We start from the raw sequence: 25,825 nt of genomic DNA on the forward strand, positions 1-25,825 counted from the left end.
CTGCAGGGGGACAGCCTGCTCCACCAGGGCCTCTCCACAGGCCACAGGGGAACTGCTGCTGCACGCCTGGAGCACCTCCTGCCCTCCTGCTGCACTGACCTTGGGGGCTGCAGAGCTGCTTCTCACTCCTCTCTCTTCCAGCTGCTGTTGTACAGCAAGCTTTTTTATTTTTATTTTTATTTATTTTTATTTTTTTCCCCTTCCTTAAATCTGCTCTCCCATAGGCCCAACCAATGTTGCTCACTGGCAACTGCTCACTGTGTGCAGAATGGTGTTCTACATTTTCCCTTTTGCAGAGAAGGTATCACCAAGAGGACATGCCAGAATATGGCATACAATACGTAGTTTTATTTAGAGGCTTAGCTGTGTAAGAAAATAATTGTATAACCAGTGTAGCATTATCTGCACTGTACCATCTTGGTTTGCAAAATATCAATATGTAACTATTAACAGGATTTCAAAGCCCCCAGTATTTGCCTAATTTAGCTTTCTATTGAAATCAATGGCAAAGCTGTCATTACTTTTAAAAGGAAGAATTAAACAAACTGAGCACTATAAAAAGTCTTACTGAATGCCAATACAGATCTGATCTAAAATTTGTTTTGCCTAGATATAGATAGGCCCTTGATGTTTGTATTTTCATGGTCTTATTTTCTACATACCAAGACAAAACATATAAGCAAAATGAATGTCCCTTGTAGAAGAAATAAAATAAATAGTTTTGTTCAAAAGCTGTAGAATCAATTACAGCAAGAAGATTTTATTTACTGGATAACTATAGACCTAAAAAGGGATTTTTTTCCGGAGTGCCAAGTTAAAATGTACTCCTAGCATTGCATAACATTAACACAAGAAATTCATTTAGGTGAATAAAACATTTTGGAACACTGGTATTTGATTTTATTCAGCTGTTGGTTGAATGCTGCATCTTTAAGTTATTCAGTAACAAAGGAAGAGAGCTTCTTTTGCATATTGCCTGCAGCTGGTTCATCATTGTCTTAATGATAGAGCACCAGAGAGAGTATCTTTAGCAAACGTGAGATAATGAATTGGTTAAAAAGATATCGTTCCAGTCCAAGAAGTTCTTGCACTGTTCACTGGGGATTTGAAGACCATAAAAAAAGGCTTTGATTTTGGCAGCTGATTTTTTTTTTTTTTTTGGTGGCTGAAGATAACCGGTAGCATCAAACATAAAAAATCTGTTCCAAGAGGCCATACGGGTTGTTGGGAAAACCATTTTCAAGCAGCATTTGAGAAATGGAATAGTATCTGTAGGGTGAAGCCTCATCCTTCTCATGTTTGCACAAGAAGTGTAGAAATGAAAGATGACTGGCTGACAAGAAGTATACTTTACAGCTTTTTACTTTTTTTTTTCTTTCTTCTTTTTACAGCATTTACACTTACAGCAGTACACAATGTAGCATTTCCAAAGCTGTGTCTTCTTGTGTGTGGCTTAGTAGTTCTATGGCATAGAATGCAGATTAGCAGAAATATGTTTTTTAAGATAGATTCTCTCTGAGCAAAAGGTCTATTTCTTTAAAAGTCAGTGCCTTTTGGCCCAGTATACTGAATGACGTGTTTTAAGTCTGGATGGGTTTTATCAAATATACATGTTCATGAGAATGGAATTCACATGAAAAAAATAGAGAGGATTGTTTTAAATACTGGCTTTTTAAAATGTGTTAATCATCTGGCACACAGAAGCAAAGATCTGTGTTTTGATGTTTTAATTATCTGTTCTTATTCTGTCTAGAGTGGAGGAGATGTTTCTGCAGCTAAAAGAAGTGCACGAGAAGGTATTTTATATCAAGGAGTCTTTAATCTCCCTCGACAGTCAGCTAGGACATTTGCAAGACCTGTCTGCCTTGACAGTGGACATCCTAAAAGTGCTTTCGGCTGTAGACACCTTGCAGGTGGAAGAAGCCTTACTGGCTGACACAAAATGTCGATCCTGTAGGAAGCTGCCCCATAGCTGGAGCAACGTGCTCTATTCCAAGACCCTGAGCAGTCTGGAGTGTTTGTATGACAAGAAGTACCACTACTACAGCATGCCACCCTCTCTGTTACGGAGCTTGGTAAGGAGTCAGTGGTCATCAGAATGCAAAGACCACAAACTGAGGACTGAGAGTAACAAGGTGGTAGAAGACAGCTCTCGGAAGATAGAAATAGAAAGTGACACACTCACTTCAGGCATATCTTCTGAGACTAAGTCAACCCCTAGATATGGACAATTTTTGCTGGTACCTCCTGATCACCAAGGAGGGCCCTTTTCAGAGGATGTCACCTTAAATTTGTCCTTTTCAAGCACTCCTACCAAGTACAGGGAAGATGTATTCAGTGATGAACTTCAAAGGAGCATTGCAGTGCAGCAAAACATGCAAAATGTCAGCCTCATTGATAAAGAGCCAGAAGATTATCAGTGGAGCCAGAGGGACTTTGTTATTCACTTGCCATCAAAAAAGACTAATGCTGTAGAGGCTGATCATCCTCTCAGTCTCCAGCCATCACTGGATGACAGAGAGAATGCAACACCCTGCTGTGATGACAGGGAAGAAACTGAAGGTGGTTATGTGAACTGGGGATTCTCTGAAGGTGATGAAAAAGGGGTTTTGAGCTCAAGAAAGAGACAGAAGAAGGCACTGTGCATACATTCCTCCTATAACTGTGACTGCAATTGCACAGGTAGCCCTCCCAGGCACGTCCAGATAAAAGAATCAAAGTCCTTCTCTTACAACTCCAGCAGCTCACAGCACAGCATCATCTCTGAGAACAAACTGAAACACAACACCTCCTTTTGGATCAGTCCCCCCTGGAGGGACTGGGGTGTCTGCAGGAGCAACAGTTTACCATCCTCTCAAAAAGAGAAAAGAGGGAAAACCTGCAAGGCCATAGGTGATAATAAAAAAATGCTGTACCTTTACAGTATCTTTTCTTGGGAAACACAAGACATTATTAAAAGATGTTTTTTTTTGGCATTCAGGAGGTATTAGCTGTAGCTGAGGGTAGTAAGGAAAGAGTCCAGAGCTACTATTTCACTTTTTTTGTGTGCTGGGAATGATTGCTGTGGGGAATTTGTAAGTGTGCCTGGTACAAGCTGTATGACACCACTGTGTCAGCCACAGTGGCAGTCCAACCCTGATTCTCCCCACCTAAATGGCCCCCTACAGTTGTGGCTACAATGCTGCTGTGACAGAGGAATGATATTGGCTCTTGGGGAGTCTTTTACCCTGGGGAAGCAATCCAAGAATTACAAGAACCAAATGAATTTGCAGAATACCTAAGAGATACATTGTCAGAAGGTTGAATGGATAATGAATGACATTTTTATAGAAGGCTTACAAACCTTCCTGTCCACCACCAAATTTGCTTACCAGCAGCTAAAATATGGCAGATTCCAGTTCTAAGTATAAATAGTATGAGATGATAGATAACATTTGTTGTTTTATATCTTATGATGGTGAACATCTTTGCACTGAACTGCATGAACTGTCTGAATATTAGCTTTGGGTGTCACAAGTCTTTCTCAGCTTGCTTTGGAGATCTGCCAACTCTGTCTTATCAGATCTTCTCTTAGTAAACAAAAGCTCTGTAGCTTAATGGTGTTTTTTGATTCTTTCCCACAGAGTCTTTACCATCTAGTGAGCTACACTACAGTGAGGCAACAAAAGCAAAACAACAAAACAGAGACAGAAAGTCTGGGAGAGAAAAGAAGAATCAAAAACCCCTTCAGGTGCCGGTATGTGTAGATGGAAGGGAATCACATATCCCATAGCTGTCTTTTTCATTCACTAAGAGCAGTTCTGCAGTGTAGAGCAAAATTCAAGTTTAGTTGAATATGTTTGCATTTAAAAGGCTGCACACAAATTGAGAAACCTTTTTTTTTTTTTTTTGTCTGGCTTTGATTTAATCTCCCTTTTGTTTGAATGTGTGGCATTTCAGTTTTGAACACGATGAAACCTATGGACTTTGTTAGATAGTAGACCAAGACTATTATTGATTTTACATAGAAAGGAATCAGTCCTTGCACTTCAGCTGAGAGAATCAATTGTGGAGGCTTCATATGCTGTAGGATAGATTGAAGAAGTGGTGAGCTGCATCCAGACTGTGTGCTACTGTAAAGAGGAAAGCCAGGCTTTATAAGGTTCTCACTCACCTACAGGAGCCCTGCAGTCTTTTCTCTGAATCCATCAACCAGTAATCACATTGTAGATAGCATGTTGATTGTGTCATAGAAATACAGCAACTTTCCTTACTGTATCTATACATACATATATAAAAATTCGCTTCTGAAGAGATTTCCAGCATCTTTGTCAGGTGGAAAGAATTATTCCTGTTTAATGAGATGAAAGGTGAAGGCTGCTTTGTTTACATAAGATGCTTAGGTCAGCAACAGACTGGAGACTTGAACTTTGAGACCTGATCGTCTCTTAGGGTATTCTGAGGGACTTTGAAGTTTGTTTTAAAAACCTATAGCACCAGATCTTTCTTCAGTAGTATTGACTAGACAAAAGCAATGTGACTTCTGCAGCTTTTAACAAATACGGGAAAATCTGTTTCTCATTTGGGAGACAGTTCAGTCATTGGCATTTCAGTGGTGCACTGAAAGGCCATGTCATAGTGTAGCTGTCAGAGGAACTGTAGAGGTGCTAGTCATCCTATAAATCGAGTGTCGTTTTGTCTGTCTTGCCAGGTGATTAGAGTGGATGATTGTCCCCAGAACACCCAAGTGAGCTCAGAGCCTGCAGAGATCAATATCTGGGATGAGGAAGAGAAACACAGCAAGAACTGGCTTACTGTGTCTAATTTCAGTCAGCTAAGTATGTGATACTTTGCAGACAGTGAATTCAGGACAGCTTTTAAAAAAAGAAGCAGTAAATAAAAATTCACAAACTCAAAGTGTCATCTTCCACTTTCACCTCCTGGCATAATTTTTACAGAATTAGAAACAGATTGCAGGCATGCGTGGCTTGGTTACTTGCTACTTTATGTCAGGGCAAAAAGGGACATAGATTGGATGGAAGGTCAGTTGCATTTTTCTGGGAGTGCTGCCTGTCTTGCATGGGAAATAGTAGAGTACTAATCCTCAGGAATAAGTGGGAAGTGGGGAAGATGATATCCTTTCCTCCTCTCCTGAGGTGTCTTCTGAAGTGGCATTCTGGCTTATTGCAAAAATAAACTCTCGTGAATTTTTCAGGGCATATACACTCACAGGCAGTGCTGTGATACTGTATCTGTTGGCAGATCTTCTGAATGCATTATTCATTACTCATTGCTCAGAAACACATCCTCCAAAGTGAAGAAATGAATTCTTCATCGTCTCTGCTGGAATTAAAAGGGAATGGCATTCTTCCTGTTCTTTTATAAATTCTCCATCTCTTTCATTCTGAAAAATCCTTGCATGGATTATTTTATCTTTGAGTTTTGCTATATGCAGCCCACTAGCTTCATCCTGCAAGCTGCTGGGAGAAGCACAAGGGAGTGCTGTGACTCAGCACAGCATGGTCAGAGAAGGGCTGCTGCACTCCTCTGAATTCTGCTGACAGAGAATGGAAACAGTTTTAACCCTGTGAAATCCTACTCTTGCTTTTATAGCCCATTACACATTTGCTAGGGCATTATGGCATATAGGTGGTTATTTTATAGCACTAAATAGGTGTGTGTAGCAGTAGAGCTGTTCATATACACTCTGGAAATAGCTGATACCTGCTCTTTTGGCTAGGTTTGGAATGTCTCAGTTACATGCACCAGAAAATGAAAAATCAAGACATCCGTAGGCATACCATACCATTCTGTGATTACCTGAGGCATTCTCAAGAGGTAAGACCTAAGATTACACATCCTAGTCCATAGATTTGTCTGTTTTGAGACTAGGATAGCTCTGCTGACCTCTGTGGACTTGTAACTATAGGTTATTTGTCGTGAAATACCTCTTGAGACACGAGAAACTTTCCTGTATGCTGCCACTGTGCTTGTGTGTGAGTAAATGAATAATTTAAGAGCTGCTAACACTCTATGAAGATTATTGAAGTAGGATATTAAATTATTGAGTCACGGAGTGGTTTTGAGTATGAAGAAAGTGGCCAGAAACAAAGTATGTGTTGATGTTTCACTATGCAGTAAGTGAGCACCCATCTTTGTCTTGAACTTGTGGGCAGAACTGGTCTGCACAGTGAAAAGATTTTTGGAAAGTTGGCTGCATAGTTCTTAATCAGACACACAGAGATAGTTATTTCTTGCAAAGTGTTAAACACTGATAATAATTTCAAAGCTTGGATTTCTTAACCTCTGATTTATAAACACCTTGCCTTATGATTCATCAGAATTAATTTGCAACTTAATAACATAAAGGCCCTCTGCCTATGTAAATCAACATATGCCCCTTGAATTTGATGGAGCTAGACCAATTTATATGTCCTGAAGACTGTGGGCAGGAAGCTGCTGTGTAGAAAATTCTGTCTGTTTTTAAATGGTGTGGCTAATAGAAGGAAATACATCTTTCACTATGTTGTGTAGGAGTTTCTCAGAGGCATGTCAGAAAATTAACAAGGAATAAATTGAGAAAAGGAACTGTTAAATAATCCTTTCCTCTTCCATTTCAACAGCACCCACTCTTGCTTGTTTTACTTATAGCACTTGATTTTTGAAACAATAATGTCTAACAGCCTAGCTTATTTTTCACTGTAGTAATGTGAGTCGCTTTTTTAAAAAGGGGATGAAAATAAAACAGATAGTTTCAGATCTGATATTCTGAGTGGCATAGAATTTGAATCCCAAATACTTGTGAAGACTGCTCAAATCCTAATTAAAAAAATGATTTTTTTTTTTGTGTGTGTGTGTGAAAGAGGTCAGAGATAAAAATAGAAATAACTTTGCTAATTATGTATTCTGTAAAACCTGGGTTTGGAGATTACATCAATAAATCTTTAAAATGTGAAACACAGAGTCAGACAAGCAAAATAAAGGTACAGTCAGGAAAACTGCATGAAAAGACGAAGTAATCTGATGCTTCTGAATTTATATTATGGTTTCTTGCTTAAAATTCAAGGGTAGGATTTTTAAAGCCTGTAGAAATATTCCACTGATTACAGTGGGATCAGAATTAGGCAGGAACTGGTCACCTCAAGAACACTAACTTCAAATTATTTAATCTTCTAAGATATAGTTTCCAATGCACACTGAATGTTTGTGCCTTCTCTTAAGTACTGTCTGGATTATAAGGTTATGTCTGGTTATGACATCTCAACAGTACATACATTGTTGAGATATTATGATATTGCTGCATATAACTGCTCATTGTGGATTAACATATATTTTAAGTTAACGAATTATAATATTTTTCAGATTTACCCAGGAGGGTAAATGGGTATCAGGGAGCAAAGCAAGGATGTGTCTGAGATTTCTGTTTTGTTAAAGATATTTTTCGTCTGCAAGGCAATCTACATGGTGAAAACATGAGTGAATTCTGAAATAAATTGAGAGAAATTGAGAATTAAATCTCAGAAAATATTCAAAGCTGAATTTTAGTTAGTTTATCTTTAGTCTTTGTCTTCTTCAAACTTTTGATTTGAGCTCTGCTTCCTTTGAGGATTGAAATCTGACTTTTCAGAAGAATAATCCCATCTCTGACTAGCACTTTGGGAGGATCTTGCAAATGGCAGGCTGACCCAATTTTTTGTAATAGGGCTGGAAGATCATTTGACTACTTCTTTAACTACAAGACCTGGAAAATATTTGATCTAAATATCCCTGGAGAACTGCTTAATGTGTTGCCTTATTCTATTATCGAGGTTTAGGGTGCATTTTATTTCTAACAGCTGTAAAGCTTATTGCTAGATTGGAATTTACTAATACAAAGAGGGTTCCCATAATATTTTCAGTATTAGAAGACCTTTAACATGCTTTGTAACTACACTGAGATACAGCTCTGAACATAACTATTTTATTCAGTTATATACAGACAACATGAAAAACTGCAGTATGAGCAAATTGTTATTGCATTTTACTGTAGGTATGGCAATGCTGTTATTCTCCTGTCAGTGGGATTATTCATGTTAACAATAAGAGTATCAATAAATGTTCTCAAGATTTTACATTTTTTAATTGTTTGGTGAGTATGTGACAGCGATATACAGATTTATACCAGTAAAAGTATCTCTCTTCTCTATAGGATTTGAGTAATAGCATGTCTGGAAGCACACAGAGAAATAATCTGAGAAACTCCTCGTACGTATCATTAGCATATTAAGATATTCATCACGTGTTTTTAGAAAGAGACTTCTGTACTTTCTGCTGTACTTTCTGCAACTTTCCACTTCAGTTCTGTAATATACTTAGAATGGGAAATTGAGGTCAAATGAGGAGTTAAGACAATTTAGTCTGTTTTGGTTTCTTTAAATGAAGGCATATTGATGGAAGTAAAGTAGATCCGTTCAAAGGAAATGTATAATTTTAGGTGGAATGGATACTCCTTTTTATTCTAACAATATCAAATTTTCTAATTCAATCACTAAGATTACCATGGTGTCTTTAACTATAGAATCTAGTAAGCATGAGTTGCGTATGATTTTGCTGTGCAAATTGCATATTTCCATTATTAGTAATTAAAATCCTAGCAGCTCATGAAACATTCTCTCATTCTGTGATTAATTTCTTTTGTACTGAGTTTACATATTTACAAAATATTTACTTAGTTTTTATAATCAGTTTTCAACAGTTATTAAGCTTTGATTATATGTATTGAAATTATACTGTTTTCAAATGTGTTTTCAATGTTGCTTTTTTATTTTTATTTTTTACAGCTTGATTGATCATTAGCTTAATATTGGGGGTAATTTATTTCATCCAGTACTGTCTCTCTGTTCCTTCTTTCTTATTTTCATCAATTTCTTGTATGTTTCCCTTACTGAGTAATGCTGTTGATGTAATAAATACAATGTACTAGAAAACTGTCACATCCCATGTGATTTCACCATGGGGGGAGGGAGAAAGATACTGTGTTTTTTACCCATCCTGTTTTTTTTTTTTTTTTTTTTTTTATAAATCCAGTAGCCAAACTACATACTTACTAGCAGGATTCACAGGCTTTTGAATAGCTTGATTCTGTAAGTCTGAGTCTGTTGAGTGAGTCTGTTGACTTCAGTGGTGTGTTAGGTGAATCACATCCACTGTCTTCTCAAACAAAGGTACCTTTAATGTTAACGTTAATGTTTGCAGCCTTGTTAATCCAAAAGACCAACTGTTTAAAAACTCATCTTTTGTGCAAGCAATAGCATGTGTAGCTCTGAATACATCTCAGCATTGATTCACATGGTTTGAAAAATGAACAATTGTGTACGTGATTGAAGATCTTTAGCTGATATTGTTACTGCATTGTAAATGACACGAACAGCAGTGCAGAACTGCAAAAGGGGTTCAACATACAGCAGAGAAAGGAACATGCAGAAAAATGTGGCTGTTCTTCGGTAACTGAAATTTATTTGCTAATTGTTGCAATGAACAAAATTACACTGCGGGTTATTTTGTTTTATGATTGCTTATCAAAATTTAGTTTTGCCTTCATATAGATCATACCTCTTTGATATATGATATACTATATATAGTTTAATTACAGGAATTTTGGAGTAAAATATCAAATGTTTGTTTTTAAACAGGTTGAGAGCTTCAGAAGGGCCTGACAGTAAGTTTTTGGTTGCTTGCCACACTTTTTAATTCCTCTCTGCAAATTCCACTTTGACAATTCAGAAGTATATAATCCAAAAGAAAATTAATTTACTATAGTTGGATAGTTAAAAGAAATGTTATATTTGTTTCATACATTGGTTATAAAATCTTATTTTGAAATGTAAGATTTTTATTTATTTATTTATTTATTTATTTATTTTGTGAGGACATGTTTTCCTCATGGTAGCTGTAAAATCTTGAAAGAAAAAAATCTATTTTTACTCAAGTCTGTCCTGCAATGATGTCCTTTTCAGGAGAAATAAACTTTAAAAAAAATTAATCACTGGCAGTGTGAGAGAAGCCTGAGTTAAAGCTGTGTCTGAGGATAGATTATGGTATACAATTTCTAATGTATGCTTGATTTTTTGAATACCAGTTTGGTGTAGTTCCTCTACAACAAGTTGGTGAAGCAGGTGAAGCACTGAACTTATTATGAAATAGCCAATAAAGAAATTCAAGTTCATAATGAGGAGTGACTCTGTTCCAAAGCAGCTAGTTCACTTGTATTTATTGCCTATTAGTCTGTCTTCGGACAGATTTAGCTATAACAGGTTGAGCAGTGGAACGTTTATCTCTTGTTTGAAGCTAGCTGTGATGCAGAAGCACATCACTCTTAGGCTTGTCTCCCCTGTATGTGTGGTCTCTCTGGGTCAGGCTGTGCACAAACTGTGGCACTGCTGCAGGTGTGGGATGTCGTTGGTCTGTTCTCCAGAGTGCACCCTTGCTTTGATTAAAACCTCATTTTCCCAGCCTCAAAAGGAATAAGTTGGCCCCCAGTCTACTTCTCATGCTTCTCATCTGACAAGGCAGAAAATGTGATAAAACTACTTGGGTCCTTCTGGAAAGAGAGCAAAAGGGACCTCTAATCACCAAGAGCACTGGTTGGAAATGCTGATCATTCCCCCAGCATCTGTTTGTGTTTTTCATTTAAGATCTCTCCCACTGGGGAAGGAAACCTAGCAAATAAAGTAGACCAACAAGAAGAGTGTAATTTTCAAATGGTTTGATGAAGATTCAGTTCCAATTATCTCATTTTTCAGAATTAAAAATATTATAGCATACTTTTTTTTTTTTTTTTCCAACCTGGCATTTCAAAGGATTTCTTTCCAATATAATAAAGTGATTTAATGTGATCAGTGGAAACATGTTTATTAATCTTGGTTTTATTAAAAAGAATTTTTATAAAACAAAGATTTTTGGACCAAATCTGACCTGGCTGTGCCTGCTATGTAGGTAACCACAGAAATTGTTTGTCTGTTTATAATTTAACAGCATTTTAGATGTCATGGGTTAATGAATCAGTATTATTGTAACTTTGTTGTAATAGTACAGTTAATGGAATGCTTAATGACTGAGGATGGACTTGGTAAAATCATGCCTTTGGGAGACTGCGAAGCATGATGGACAGTAAAATGCTTTTAATATCCCAGAGGTGTAATTGGCTCAGAGAAGCTACATGTCTTTGAGGTTAATATTGCTGGTTTCCCACCATTTCCCTGAATAAATAAGTCATCTGGCTGTATTGCACCGACTGAAATCTGCTGATATACTGTACATTATAACACAGTTAAAGCCTATTAGTAATTCTCCTCTTCAGAATGCTCAGACAGTAATTCTGATTAATTTGTTTCATGGCAAACCCTGGGATGGAAGGAATTCAAAAACCATGCATTTATCTCTGCTATAATAATTAACATAATGATCCTTTAAACATTATTTCAGATATCTTTGCCTGCTTGAAAACATCTCAAGATCTGCACCATCATTACTCAGGTAAGCAGGAGGCACCAGTATGATAGCTGAGTAGTTTAACAAATTTAAAAGAACATTAGTTCTTCCCTTGTCATTCTCTGTGATTTTCACTTTGAAGAGTTGCACAACTGCCCACTGCTAAGAAGGTGGTGTATTAATTCAGGCCTAATACTGCAGTGAGGAAATTATGAATTATTTTCTTGCTAATTGCTCCATTCCAGGTATTTGTGGCAAATACAGAGCACAATATAGATAATTGCTTTCAAAATATCAGAGAAAACAATGAACAGAGCTCTGATTCCCAGGGGGGCCAGTAGAGGCACTCATTTGTTTATAGCTGTCATTTCCCCTCACACCTCCCACATCCTCCTTTGTACTTTCTGGAGTTGGTTTCTTCAGTTAATTGGTCCTGTACTACTTAATCTGTGTTTATATACCTATGAACTCATGGAAATTTGGCAGGGAATAAATCATTTGGATGCTAATTGCCCACAATCCTGTCTTTTCCTGAACTGAAAATGCAGAGATTTTCCCACAAGCTTGGGTTTCATTTTTTTTTTTTTTTTCCCAGAGGAGAGCTGTGCACAGCATACCAGTAGATGTCTCTATTGCCTGCATGGCTTCGTCTCCTTTCAAAGGAAGCATAGGGTAAACCAGAAGCATTAGCAGCCTCATGAAGTTCAAAAAGCTATGTTGTTTTCAATGGGAATAACACCACTTGGTTTGTAATCAGTGTACAGAAGTAATTTCTCTGACATGGTGGCATTGTTGCAATGATTAATTTGTTTCTTGTCAGGCATGCTGTTTGAGACTGGGACGACTTTTTAGTGCAGGCGACAATCTAATTTACATTAAAAGCTGACAAAGATCTCTAGATGTTTCCAGTATAGGTGTATAGGTGTTCTTATATCAGAAAGATCAGAATAGAATGTAGTCAACAGAACCCACACTTTAATACTAAAAATCTGTGCCATATACTGCTTATACTTTATTTTTGCTATCATGTTTTGCAGACAACTACAGTTCTGCCTCTCTGCACACCCAAAAGAGCTCAAGTTTTGCCTCAAATTTAGCAGCTGGTTCAAGTTGCTTTCTCATTTCACATTGCTTCCCAAGGCTCTGCAGTGAGCACTGAAAGGGTCTGACAGACAGCACAGGTCTGGCAGCTCCCCTGTTAACATCCTTTTCCCTGCTATACAGTAATTTAGTGACTGTGTCACTTTGGTGATGCATCAAGGCAGGACCTTGATTTTCAGTCTATGCTTCAAAAACTGTTCAGGTATATTAATCAATGCCTATCAGATTTGGAATATGTAAGCGGAGTCTGAGATAGAGGTCTCTCAGTTGAGCACCCTAATTCAAGGGTTGGCATGTCAGGGGTCCCCTTTGCTCTCTCCTTCTGGGCTAATTAATCTCTAATTTCTGCTTGGAGATTTGTATCAAAAAGGGCGAGCTCTGGAAGCTTGTATATAAGCTCTGGAAGTCAGCCAGACTTACAAACTTTTTGGTTGCTGTTCAAAGAAACACAGCTAAGGTAGTATATGGGTTTCCTCCTTGTTCTAGTCTTTATCTCTTTGAGGTTTACTCCTCACCTCTCTCCCACTTCTCAATAACTGAGTCATTGTGAAGGCAAATCCATAAATATTTAGTTGGCACTCTGAGTTTTGAAGGTGTTTGACTGAGAAATAAGCTCCCTGTTAAGAAGGTATAATAATGTTAATTAGGTTGTTTGGCGTGGAGCCCAGATGAAGAAGCTACGTTCTGCGTAGGGCAAGCCTGGATTTCCCTGCAAAGTCTTGCTAAAACCCGAGGCACTTCAGAGCCTGACAGAGACAGACAGTGAGGGCAGCTGAGGCCAGTGCATCTCAGTGGCACAGTTCAAATATCACTGCACTGGAGCCAGCAGGAAGAGAAAGCAGAAGCAGCCCTTGGTGAAAGGAGGATGAAGACCAGAAGCAGTCCTTCTAGCTAGGGTGCAAAGTGCTTGTTCCACAGCCTGTTTTCTTGGAAGACAGGAACTAATGGACAGGGAAAAGAGTGGTAGCTGATGCTTGTGAGATACCATGGGCATACAAAGGAGAGTTGCTGGCTAGGTAGAACTTCTCAAATAGCAATCAGAAGATCTGACAGAGAACCACACTGTAGCTTGCTTGGCTTTGAACACTACAGTAGAGCACTGTCAGATATTTTTGAAAGTCAGTCGGCTTGTTTATTCAGTATGGCAATGAAACCTGTCTTGTTTGCAGCTGTTGAAAGAAACAACTTAATGAGACTTGCTCAGACCATTCCATTTACACCAGTCCAGCTCTTTGGTGAGTACTGACCTCCTGCTTATGTTTTTTTTTTTTTTCTTGGTTGGTTGTTTTTTTTTTTTCTTTGTAAATAATCCATGCATTATTTTTTAAAGATTGCGTTTGAGACATTTCCTTGAATTAATTTCAGTAATTCTTCTTTTCTAAAGAAATGAACCAGGATAGAATTATATTCATGCAGTATTTTAGGAGATTCTCATGGTTATCTGGTCCAGCTCCCTGAGAGGCCAATTCATATCAGGTTGCTGAGGACCTGTCCAGTTGTGTTTTGAATATATCTATAAACAGAGTTTCCACAGCCTCTCTGGACAACCTGTTTCAGTGTTTGACTGCTTCACTGTAAACTCTTTTTCCTAATGTTCATTGGAGTTTCCCTTGCTGCAGCTTGTATCTGTTAGCATTCATGTGATTACTGTGAACCTCATAAAGGAGTCTAACTCCATCTTCTCTGTAACCTCTCATTAGGTAGTTGAAGACAGCAATAAGATTCCCCTAAGATTTATACATGCATTCTCTCTCTCTCAGAGAGAATGGTTCTTTGTCAGGAACAAAACCATGTATTTGTTGAAAGGGCAGAAGACTTGTAGTGTTCCAAGTAAAATAGAACTGTGGTATAACAGAAGAGTGGTAGAGAGTAATATGTAAGATCATTTGGAAGAGTTTTGAAATTAGTGTGCTGTATTGGTTTACAGCAGCAGAAGCTCTGTCTCTAGACATTTGAGATCTAGGTGTGTTTTCTTCAATGGGTAGAATATTTTGTCTCACAGCAACTAATTGCTGATACTTGCTGCATCGTAGGATTTCTTGGGACCAGATTGCTGCAGATAATTAATATAGCTATGAGCATATTGAACATTCTAATCTTTCAAGCTCCCAGGAGATACCTTTCTAGGTATTAAATTGTCAAAAGATAATAAAATGAAGAATTAATATAAGATTAAGAAATGTGCCCAGTTATAGTACCTTTATTCAAGTGTCTTTTATGTAAAACATTGACTTTTCCATTGCTTTATTTTAAATTAAAATGTTTGCAAAGTGTATCATTCATACCAATTCTGTGGTAACTGGTGAAGGTAGGCTCAGGGGCAGGAATGAAATACATTAATTTATCTCTGAATTCAGCTTGCCCTCCCTTATGCTATTGTTTGCTATTTGCAGATGCAGTTACCTCATCCCACTTGCTAATAAAGACCTGTTTCTACTGAATTCACATTGCAAGTAATGTGAGTTGCAAGAAGAAAAGCCAAGCTTAAAAAAAAAAATCTGTTAGTTTACAACTGACAGAAATGTCTCTTGCTTGCACTGCTAGAGAGGAATGCTATTACAGCTATATAGGGTAACAGCATGACTGAGTTAAAATTCACCAGATTTATTCTGCTTTCAGTAAAATGTTATTAGCAGGAGCAAAACTGAAATCTTTTCAGTACAAATAACATTGGAATCTATAGGAAAAAAGATAAATCTTAATTTACAATGCCAAAGATGTAAATGTCTTGTTAATTTGCTTTTGCTTGTTTTTCTAGGATTCCTTTCTCCAAGGAAAGATCATGCCCTTTTCAATCTAATTTTCCTGGCTTATCGTGGCCAATTCATTACTTCTGTACAACTTGGCTGTCTGCCTCAAAAAGCGGCTATCTCTAGCCCTTTAATTTTGCAGTCAATAACTATTACAAGCTGTGTGTGTCTGTTTGCCTTGTCTATTTGTTTGTTTTGTTAAGCACAGTTACAAGGAAAATACTGTGAGTGGTGCCTGGGTCTTGATTAACTTAAAACAGATCTTACTAAAAATCCCCCTTCCACACAAGTGCAGAAACAGAGGGAGCCATGCTCAGGATAGTTAAGTTAATTCACTGGAGATAAAATGATAAACCTTTTTAAATATATATTTTTAAATCTATTTTTTAAACCATTTTAAGTACTTTAAAATTGTGGCAAAAGAGATTGTTTTATGTAGACCAGAATGTTGCTGAGCTTTGTGTAAAAGGTCTTAAATTGCATAAGGTCTTAAATTCATGTCTGTCTAGAGGCTTAATACAGCTCTTTGGGCCACTCATGTTTTCACAGAGGATCTGTGAAAATAGGTAGTATAAATTTAGGCAGGGAAAACTTTCACAGAAATGAATAGTGTGGCTTACAGGGTTATTTTAAGATACTGAATCAAAATGTAGTTCTCTCCTGTTTCTGCAATGTGTGACTTTTACTGACAAAACTTCCTTTCGTTTAAGCTGGAGAGGAAGTGACTGTCTATCGACTAGAAGAGAGTTCACCTATGAACCTTGATAAAAGCATGTCTTCCTGGTCCCAGCGTGGCATGGCTGCAATGATCCAAGTCTTGTCACGGGAGGAGATGGATGGGGGTCTACGGAGGGCCATGAAGGTCGTTTGTACTTGGTCTGAGAATGATGTATTAAAACTGGGACAAGTGTTTATTGTGAAGTCTTTTCTGCCAGAGGTGGTTCAGACTTGGCAAAAGATCTTTCATGATGGCACAGTGTTACATCTCTGCCTGAGGGTGAGTACAGACCTGAAGGGACACTGACTAGTGTAGTTTGACATGCCTTAAATGTTATACTGCTTATATGTGAATGTCTTCAGCATGGGTGATGTGTGGTTTGATGTTATCTTCTGGAAAGGAAAATGGTCTTGAGGAAGATATATCCCCCATTTGTAAATGGTATACAATTGGCTGGTTTTTGTTTGTTTCTTTTTGTCAAATTCATGCTACCTTTCTTCATGATACCAAATGAAAGTGATGCTTATAACGTGCTTTTCTTCAGGAGATCCAACAGCAAAGGGCTGCCCAAAAGTTAATTTATACCTTCAATCAAGTGAAGCCTCATACCATTCCCTATACTCCAAGGTAACTTCACTGTCTTGAAGGTTTCGGTGGCAAAGGTTTCTCTTCTCAGCTATGTCCTCGGTCTCATGTAGACTCTTTTTCCATAGTGAGTTGAAACAGCAACTGCTTAAGACAGTTGAGTGATAGTTTAATTAAAATACATAGGTATGTAGATATGTAAAGATAAATCAGGGTGGAAGACAACAGTAATGGTAGTGGCTTAAACAAGAGGGTGTTAGTGAAAGAAATTTTCAAGAGACTTAAAAAATTTCAGATTTGTTGACTGTTTCCTGAAATCTGTTTTCTGGTGCATGTTTTTTTTCCTTTTTTTTTTTTTTTTTTTATATTTTTTAATAAGACACATTATGTGATGGATAGTATTTGAATGTGTGCCAAAGGGAAGGGAAGGTAAATGAGGTAGTGGGGTGGGTGAACTGTATGTTTTAGAGGGTTGATGTTAGTGAAAGCAGTAGGTCTTTAAAGTATATTTCAATCGTGTATTCACATATTCAAATGAGAGAAATGCCCACATCTTTAGTATTACTTGAATAATATTAAAGCTTTTTATTAGTAACTGATTGAAATACACATTTTTGAGAAGCAAGCAATTACCCTGCACTCAGTCTGTTTTTAAAGCATTGCATATATCACAGTGTCTTGAGAGCCTCCATGTACAACTGTATTCGTTTGGTAAAACAGATCACAATTTGGGAGTACTTGCTTTGTAAGCACTTATTGTAACTTTTTGCATAAAATTTTACTGTTTCCTTTACATGCTATCTTATGAGCATGACGAGAAACGTCAGGCCTTCAGCTCATAAAAGACCTGAAAATTCAGCAAAGCAGAATAGCTTTCTGCACTAGAAGAGCTTTGTTACATTTTTAGGGTAGATAAGCAGGTCTGATGTAGAAAGTGCTGAGACATTATTTCTAACCTGTGTTGATGGAGACTTTTCCTTCTGGTTACCTTCTCTCCCCTTCCATTGGCTGTATCTACAATTGCTTCTTTTTAAATCTGCTCTTCTGAAATGATACAGCCCCACGTTAGTTACAGACTTCCTATTGTCTTGGTGGGTAAAGATTTGGCAGCAGGATAGTAAAGAAAGACATACCCAGTTTAATGTCACTACTGGGGAAAAAGCAAGCGGCACTGAGCTGTTATGCATTTTCTGTGGTAGCAGTTGGGTGGCCACTGAAAAAGTCTTGGCTCTGTGTAAGCCCTTCTCTGCAACAACTAACTCAGTGGTGTGTTTTCAGCATTATTCTCATCCTAAATCCAAAACACAGCACTGTACCAGCTACCAGGAGGAAAATTATCCCAGACAAAGCCAGGACACAGATTATATTGTTTGCCCATAAACTGTACCTTCTGCTGAAATGCATTGTTTTGATAGTTACCAAACTGAGGAAGTGTTTGTGCTGTCTACCATTTGGTATCGCTTGCCGTTGAAAATGATCCAGCCGGTGAAGACATGCCCTCCTTTTTGGTATATTTGCTTTGCATCATGCTGTGTACTGACTGTGAGGATGTTCATTACCCTTATAGACATCATTTATATCCACAGATTCCTGGAAGTTTTCCTCATCTACTGCCATTCAGCAAACCAGTGGCTGACCATTGAGAAGTACATGACTGGCGAGTTTCGGAAATACAACAACAACAATGGAGATGAGATTACTCCCAGCAGCTTGCTTGAAGAGCTGTTGCTGGCCTTCTCTCACTGGACCTATGTATATACTCGTGGGGAGCTCCTTGTCCTGGATTTGCAAGGTAACTGCTAGCGTGGGATCACCAGTCCTAAGCCCACTGAAAAACAACTTTCTTAAAAGAGAATTTAATACTGCGAAATGGGCTAAATTAAATTCTCTTTAGCCCATCTCTTTTCTACATACTGGCAAAACTCAAGCAACCCCTGGATATCTGTTGTGAGGTCCTGATAAATGAGCATTGACAGAAACGCGATAGATTAATGTAGGTATTGTGGGAAAATAATTTGGCTTCAGGTACATTTAGGCTGAATGGGCAAGCAGCAGGGAGTTAAAGTGTACAGGAACATTTCAGCCAGCTCCAGAAAAACACTCCACAGTTAAGGTATTTTTCTTTTTATTAAAATACGTAAATAATACAGAGATTCAAGTGTACCCATGTATATGTGCATACTTAATATGTGTGTATATCTGTCCAAAGAGTTTGAATGGCTATCTGTTTTTTTTTTTTTTTTATTATTAAAAAATCTGTAAGCAGTTTACATAAGCTGCAAGCCTCAGTGCTATTCACAAACTCTGGTGGCTCCTTCAAAGAGCATGTGATCACTTTACTGTACATGTATAAATAGGAACATGGCATATTTTAAAGAGATAAAACAGTTGACAATGTTCAGAAGATGAACAGCACCCATCAAATGGTATAAACACAATTGTTTGTCATTTCTGTCAAGGGAAATGTGTATGGGTAGACAGAGACTTAACATATTTACATTTTACAGCATCCAGAAGCTGTGAATTACAAAAAGACATGCTTAGTATGCAAAATAAACCTATAATTCCATCCTTGCCTTCACTTGCCTTTAGCAGCACATGAAAAAAAATACAGAAAGAGTAAGTGTGTCTCCAACCATAGCTTACTAGAATTTGTCTTTAAGTTTGCTTGGGTTTATTATACAACTCTTGACAGTTCCAGACCAACTGCATTGGCTCAAATGTGAAGAATTTAAACATCTATGTAAATCTCATCAAGACTGGAGCTTCGGTTTCCATCTCAAGTGGGGAAATGGACTGAAATCTGCTCTAGTTTTGGTCCCATGTTTATTCTGTAGTTCTCTTATCTGGTGTTTAGTAAGAGTGCAAGGGCTGCTGTCTTTGGATTTCTGATTAATTTCTATCACAAGTTTAATACTGGGGCCATACTACATATGTATACACTAAATTTTGTCTAATTTAAGTCAGCTGAAATGAATTCTATTGAAAAATATTTCAATTTGGGGGTATTTCAATTACAAAATGCTCTCCATAAGTTCTACCGGTGTTTGAAATAATTAATTATTCAAATAAAATAATTGCATATGTTTATAGAATCTCTTCTTCAGTTTAAGAGTACAACAATTTCTTCAGATGTAAGGAAAGAGCTTTTTGGTAAAATGTTATTATTTTTCATTTTTAGGAAAACTGCAACATAGGTATGAGCAGTCAGTCAGTTATTGTAATCATTTATTTAATCTACTTTGGTGGACACCCCAAAGAAGCAGAGATAACGAACCCAGATTTGCACATCACATAATCGAATAATGAGTTGTGGCTTGTGTTGTGTTTGCTACCTTGAAGGGAGTATATCTCTGGAAGTAGATCTGTTGTTATCAGTAAGATGCACCTTGGGTTAGTACTTTTATTCCAAATTAAAGTCTTACTGCAGGTTACACTTTGTTTAATTCTTTCAGTTTCAGCATAATGTTTAGTTGTTACTAGTATTTGCATAAGCCTTCTGTCTACGTATGAATAAACCACAAAACAGATAAGTCAGGACTGTAATAAGAACTCTGTATGTTTGCCAGTATTTAACAGGTTTTTAGAGTCACAGCATTTTTTTTAGCTCATGACTGTTTTACCTGTGACAATTCATGATCTAAAATGAAAATGGGTAATTACATTATTCTTAAGTCCCAGGTTATGAAATCACAACTATCTTCCCTTGTAACACACTCTGTTGATTTTCTTGTAGGTGTTGGGGAAAACCTTACAGATCCATCTGTGATTAAACCTGAAGACAAAAGGTACATTTCTCTCTAATGAAATTATCATTCAGTTCAAACATTCTGCTGATAGTCTGTATATTTAGGTCATTTTTTTATGTTCTGTGTGAGAGGTTTAATTATTTATTGTATGGTGTTTGAGTTACATGGAATTGCGATGGCAATGGGAAGGCTGCAACCGCTACTGCGTTTTAGAGGGCTGTGGACTTCAGGGGCTGTATGTGTACCAGCTCCATATGTACTGAGCAGTATGTGAAAGGTGGGGAGAATCTATGTTGCTGTCCTCAGAACACAGCAGTTTTCCAGGACTGCACAAAGAGAACAGGAATAGGAGCTTAAGAACTGCATAAGTTTCATAGCAAAACTGTACTGAAGGGGTTTATCAGTAATTTAAATATTGTGGTCTGGTTTCCTCTGCCTAGTGAGGCACTGTATGAGTATATAGGGCCATACGGCTCAAGGAGATGGCCTTTGGATCTCTGATCTTTCCAACAGATCCTAGTAGTGCATTTAAGCATAGTGCATGCTACAGACCAAGAGCTATGATGCAGAGATCTTAAATCTTGTGCAGAATGTTACAAAACCCAGAGGTGCTACAAAAAAGTAGTCTGCCTTCATGAATCAAGTTGCAGAAGCTGAGCTGATATCATAGAATCATAGAATCATCAAATATCCTGAGTTGGAAGGGACAAACAAGGATCATTGAGTCCAACTCCTGGGTCCCCAAAGGACCACCCAAAAAATCAGACCATGTGTCTGAGAGAGATATCCAAATGCTTCTTGAACTCAGTGCTGTGACCGCTTCCCTGGGGAGCCTGCTCCAGTGTCTGACCACCCTCTTGGTGAAGAACCTTTTCCTGATGCTCAGCCTGAACCACCTCTGTCACAGTTCCCTGCTGTTCTCTCAGGTCCTATCGCTGGTCACCAGAGAGAAGAGATCAGTGCCTGACCCTCCATTCCCCCTCATGAGGAAGCTGCAGACTGCAATGAGGTCTCCCCTCAGCCTTCTCTTCTCCAGGCTGAACAAACCAAGTGAATTCAGGCACTTTTCCTACATCTTCTCCTCCAGACCCTTTACTATCTTTGTTGCCCTCCTTTGGACTCTCTCTAACAGTTTTATATTTCTTATTCTGTGGCGCCCAAAACTGCACACAGTAATATCTATTGCACACAGTAATATCTAGGGAGATATCTACTGCTCACAGTAATATCTAGGCAGATTTCATAGTGTCCTATGTAATAAGTAAAATATTCCCACCAATCCTCGCTGTGGACAGCACGACAAACACAACTGTCTTCTGGGTACATGACCCTGTCTGTCATGCTGTGCAATGGCTACTCTCCCATCCTATGACCTTGCTCCTTGGTCATAGGTGCTGTGGTAGAGCAGAGGAGAGGTAGTAGTGTCAGTGGGTGCTACCCTGCACAGTCCTCTTTTCTGGGAAGTCTTCCTAGACCCTAACATCTCTCCAGACTGTCTTGTGTTCAGCTTTGACTCCTGGCTGACATTTGGCTCATGTCATCTGACTGAAGGGGTTTCTCATGTTTGGAAGGAAACTTGATTAGTTTGATTTAACACAAAGGGAAATTAACTATAGGGATATCAGATGACTAGTCTAGAACTCGGAACAAGTTAATTTTGGAAGCAGGTACTTAGTTCTATGACCATTATTAATATTCCATTAATGAAATTAGTGATAAATGACTATTAATGTATGAATGCTTAATTATGGGGGCAGGTGTATTGTCTGTATAATATTTACTTTGGAAGTAACATGAAAAAAAAGCTGACCGCCTCACAGTGACAAAGTCTTCATAGAATCATAGAATAGTTTGAGTTGGAACGGACCTTAAAGATCATCTAGTTCCAACCCCCCCGCCTTGGACACCTCCCACTAGATTGGGTTGCCCAAAGCCCCATTCAACCTGGCCTTGAACAATTCCAGGGATGGATCATCCACAGCTTCCCTGGGCAACCTGTGCCAATGTCTCACCACTTGCATAGTAAAGAATTTCTTCCTAATGTCTAATCTAAACTTGCCCTTTTTTAATTTACAGCCATTAACCCTTGTCCTATCACTACACTCTCTGATAAAGAATCTCTCCCAGCCTGTATTTGTGGTTGGGATTGCTCTGACCTAGGTGCAGAACCTTGCAATTGGCTTTGTTGAACTTTATGAAGTTCACAAGGGCTTACCTTTCAAGACTGTCAAAGTCTTTCTGGGGGGTATCCCTTCCCTCCAGCATGTCAGCTGTACCACACAGCTTGCTATCATCTGCAGACTTGCTGAGGGTGCACTCAATCCCACTCTTAATGTCACCGACAAAGATTTCTTTGCAGTGAGAAGGTCACGGGATCGTGACAGAAATACAAGGATAGTTTAGGATAGAGAAACAGAGAGGTTGATTGGTTGATTATATAGTTGTTTACTACAAAAATTTGAACAAACATTTTAAAATGTTGTAACAGATGTATAAAGATACAGTTTGCTGTTATTCAAGTAGACTTTTTTATACCAATGAAAACGAGGGTGCTGAGAGAGTTGGTGGATGTGACTGCTTGGCCGCTTTCCATCATCTATCAGCAGTCATGCTCATCCGGGGAGGTCTGAGATGACTGGAGGCTTGCTAATGCGATGCCCATCTATAAGAAGGGTTGTAAGGAGGACTCAGGGAATTACAGGCCTGACAGCCTGACCTTGGAGCCAGGAAAGGTGATGGAACAGGTCATCTTGAATGCAATCATGGAGTGTATGAGGGACAACCAGGGGATCAGGCCCAGTCAGTATGGGCTCATGAAAGGCTAGTTCTGCCTGACCAACCTCCTTCTATGACCAGGTAAACCACCTGGTAGATGAGGGAAAGGCTGTTGATGTAGTTTACCTGGACTTCAGCAAGGCCTTTTACATGGTCTCCCACAGTATTCTCTAGGAGAAGCTGGCAGCCCATGGCTTGGACAGGCACACTCTGCTGTGTTAAAAACTGGCTGGACAGCTGGGCCCAGGGAGTGGTGGTGAACGGAGTGAAATCTGGCTGGCAGCCGGTCACCAGTGGTGTTCCCCAGGGGTCGGTGTTGGGGCCCATCCTGTTTAATATCTTTAATGACGATTTGGACAAGGGAATTGAGTGCACCCTCAGTAGGTTTGCAGATGACACCAAGTTGGGGGGAAGTGTCGGTCTGCCGAAGGAGGGTAAGAAGACCCTGCAGAGGGACCTGGACAGGATGAGTTGATGGGCAGAGGCCAATGGGATGAGGTTCAACATAGCTAAGTGAGGGGTCCTGCACTTTGGTCATAACAACCCCATGCAGCGCTACAGGCTTGGGGCAGAGTGGCTGGAAAGTTGTGCAGAGGAAAAGGATCTGGGGGTGTAGGCTGATGCTCGCCGGCAGTGTGCCCAGGTGGCCAAGAAGGCCAACGCCATCCTGGCTTGTATCAGGAATAGTGTAGCCAGCAGAGCCAGGGAGGTGATTGTCCCCTTATTGTATTCTGCTCTGGTGAGGCCGCACCTCAAGTACTGTGTTCAGCTTTGGGCCCCTCAGTACAAGAAGGACATCGAGGCCCTGGAGTGTGTCCAGAGAAGGGCTATGAAGCTGGTGAAGGGCCTGGAACACAAGTCCTGTGAGGTGCTGCTGAGGGAACTGGGGTTGTTTGACCTGGAGAAGAGGAGGCTCAGGGGAGACCTTATTGCTCTCTACAACTATCTGAAAGGTAGGTGTGGGGAGCTGGGGGTCGGCCTCTTCTCACAGATAACTAGTGATAGTACTAGAGGGAATGACCTCAAGTTGCACCAGGGGAGGTTCAGTTTGGAAATTAGAAAACATTTCTTCTCAGAAAAAGAGCAGTCAGGCATTGGAAGGGGTTTCCCAGGGAGGTGGTGGAGTCACCGTCCCTGGGGGTGTTTAAGGAAAGGTCAGACGTGGTGCTTAGGGACATGGTTTAGTGGGTGACATTGGTGGTCGGGGGCTGGTTGGGCCAGATGATCTTGAAGGTCTTTTCCAACCTTAATGATTCTATGATTCTGTGAAATGTTGAATCTCAACAAACTGATAGTTATTAGTGAAAACTGTGACCAGTCATTAGTCCACAGTACTGCATATGTCAACTTAGCTTATCCTCTTTAAAATAGGAATAATATTTACCTGCATTATGTTGAAGCATGTGCTTGTTAGTATCCACCTGGATTATTTTTGTCATTAAATTATTTTGTCACAGTTACTAAGATTTTATTTTCAGATTTTTTTTTTGTTTTGTTTCTATCATCTGCAAAACAGTCAAGTCCTAGCTAAAGAGCAAGTGTTGATTAATTAATCAAAACCAGCTTGATTTTTTTATGCTCTGGGAAATCTTCAGTACAGCAAGTTGTGAAACAATATTGTTTTGATTCAGGGATGTAAAGGAATAAGGCAGTGAAACCACGGATGTATTCTGTAAGCAGCTAGCAGATACCCAATTCTAAGAAACACTTTCTAATAACAGTAATGATGTAAAAGCACTATCTTTGTTTTAATGTTCATTTACTCACAGAGGAAACATTTCTGACAGTATCAAGATCTGACTGAAGTTTTCATTTGTGTATAAGATACTTAATCAAAACTTGTGCACTGCCTCTAAAGTTCCTTTGAGCTCACATTCTGTTAGAAGCCTGAGAGAAAATAGATAGCATCTGACTGATGGGGCTGATACAAGTTTTAACACTACTTATAATTACATTATTTATGTTTTGTTTCTTTAATTCCATTGATCTAGTGGCTCTTGTCATTATCTTGCAATGAGTCTTTTCTTTCATGCATGCTTCATGCTGTCTTGAAATGGACTTTTCAATGGCAAAACATGACCTCTAGCTCTGTGACAGTGTGTTGTATCTTCAGTTTATATATAGTAACGTGATAAAACCCAGCAGATTAGTTTGGAAAGTATGTCTGATACTGTGGAATCTCAGGCAGATCCTGAGCTCATGTAAGCTGGTGTAACTTCATGGATATGAACATTGGAGATCTGGCCACATAGACTGCATAGGGTGTCTGAGGTGATAAAATGGTGCAGGTTTAATGTTCACAAAAAGATTTCCTTTAAAACAGACGTAGTCAAGTCACAGCAGCAGGGTCGTGACATAGTGCAGTCCCTGCAGACTCCTGTAACACTGAAACGTTGTGAAGAATTTCCTCCTAAGTAGTACTCTGGATGCTCTTATCAGGGTGTACTACATTGCTAAGCCCATAACAAAGTCTATACTGGTAAAGCTTTCACAGACACTGGATGCAGAATGTCTGTAGAACAGATTCAGAGATGAGGGAAATAGCTGGCTGAGTTTCAAATTGTAAAGAACTGATGCATTATGCCTACTGAGAAGTGAGGAAGAGGGCACTGGTGGTGAAAAATCTCATGACAAACAAATGAAATGGAGGAGTCAGAGGTGCTCAATCTCTTATTCTCTCTTTTGAAAACTCTAAAGCA

At 38.8% G+C, this 25,825-nt stretch overlaps 1 protein-coding gene across 1 annotated transcript in view; it reads left to right on the forward strand.

Moving 5' to 3' along the window:
- The window catches only part of TRPM6 (transient receptor potential cation channel subfamily M member 6), a 71,469-nt gene that overhangs the window by 38,999 nt on the left and 6,645 nt on the right, over positions 1-25,825 (forward strand). Inside the window, exons 25-36 of the mRNA XM_035558518.1 lie at positions 1,754-2,892; positions 3,624-3,736; positions 4,691-4,817; positions 5,720-5,817; positions 8,168-8,223; positions 9,651-9,676; positions 11,443-11,493; positions 13,719-13,784; positions 16,010-16,296; positions 16,562-16,644; positions 18,189-18,394; positions 20,339-20,390. Of these exons, the coding sequence (XP_035414411.1) occupies positions 1,754-2,892; positions 3,624-3,736; positions 4,691-4,817; positions 5,720-5,817; positions 8,168-8,223; positions 9,651-9,676; positions 11,443-11,493; positions 13,719-13,784; positions 16,010-16,296; positions 16,562-16,644; positions 18,189-18,394; positions 20,339-20,390 (2,304 nt within the window). The remainder of the gene's footprint in view (positions 1-1,753; positions 2,893-3,623; positions 3,737-4,690; positions 4,818-5,719; positions 5,818-8,167; positions 8,224-9,650; positions 9,677-11,442; positions 11,494-13,718; positions 13,785-16,009; positions 16,297-16,561; positions 16,645-18,188; positions 18,395-20,338; positions 20,391-25,825) is intronic.

This window comes from Cygnus atratus, chromosome Z (genome assembly GCF_013377495.2).
Source record: "Cygnus atratus isolate AKBS03 ecotype Queensland, Australia chromosome Z, CAtr_DNAZoo_HiC_assembly, whole genome shotgun sequence".
Classification (NCBI taxonomy): Eukaryota; Metazoa; Chordata; class Aves; order Anseriformes; family Anatidae; genus Cygnus; species Cygnus atratus.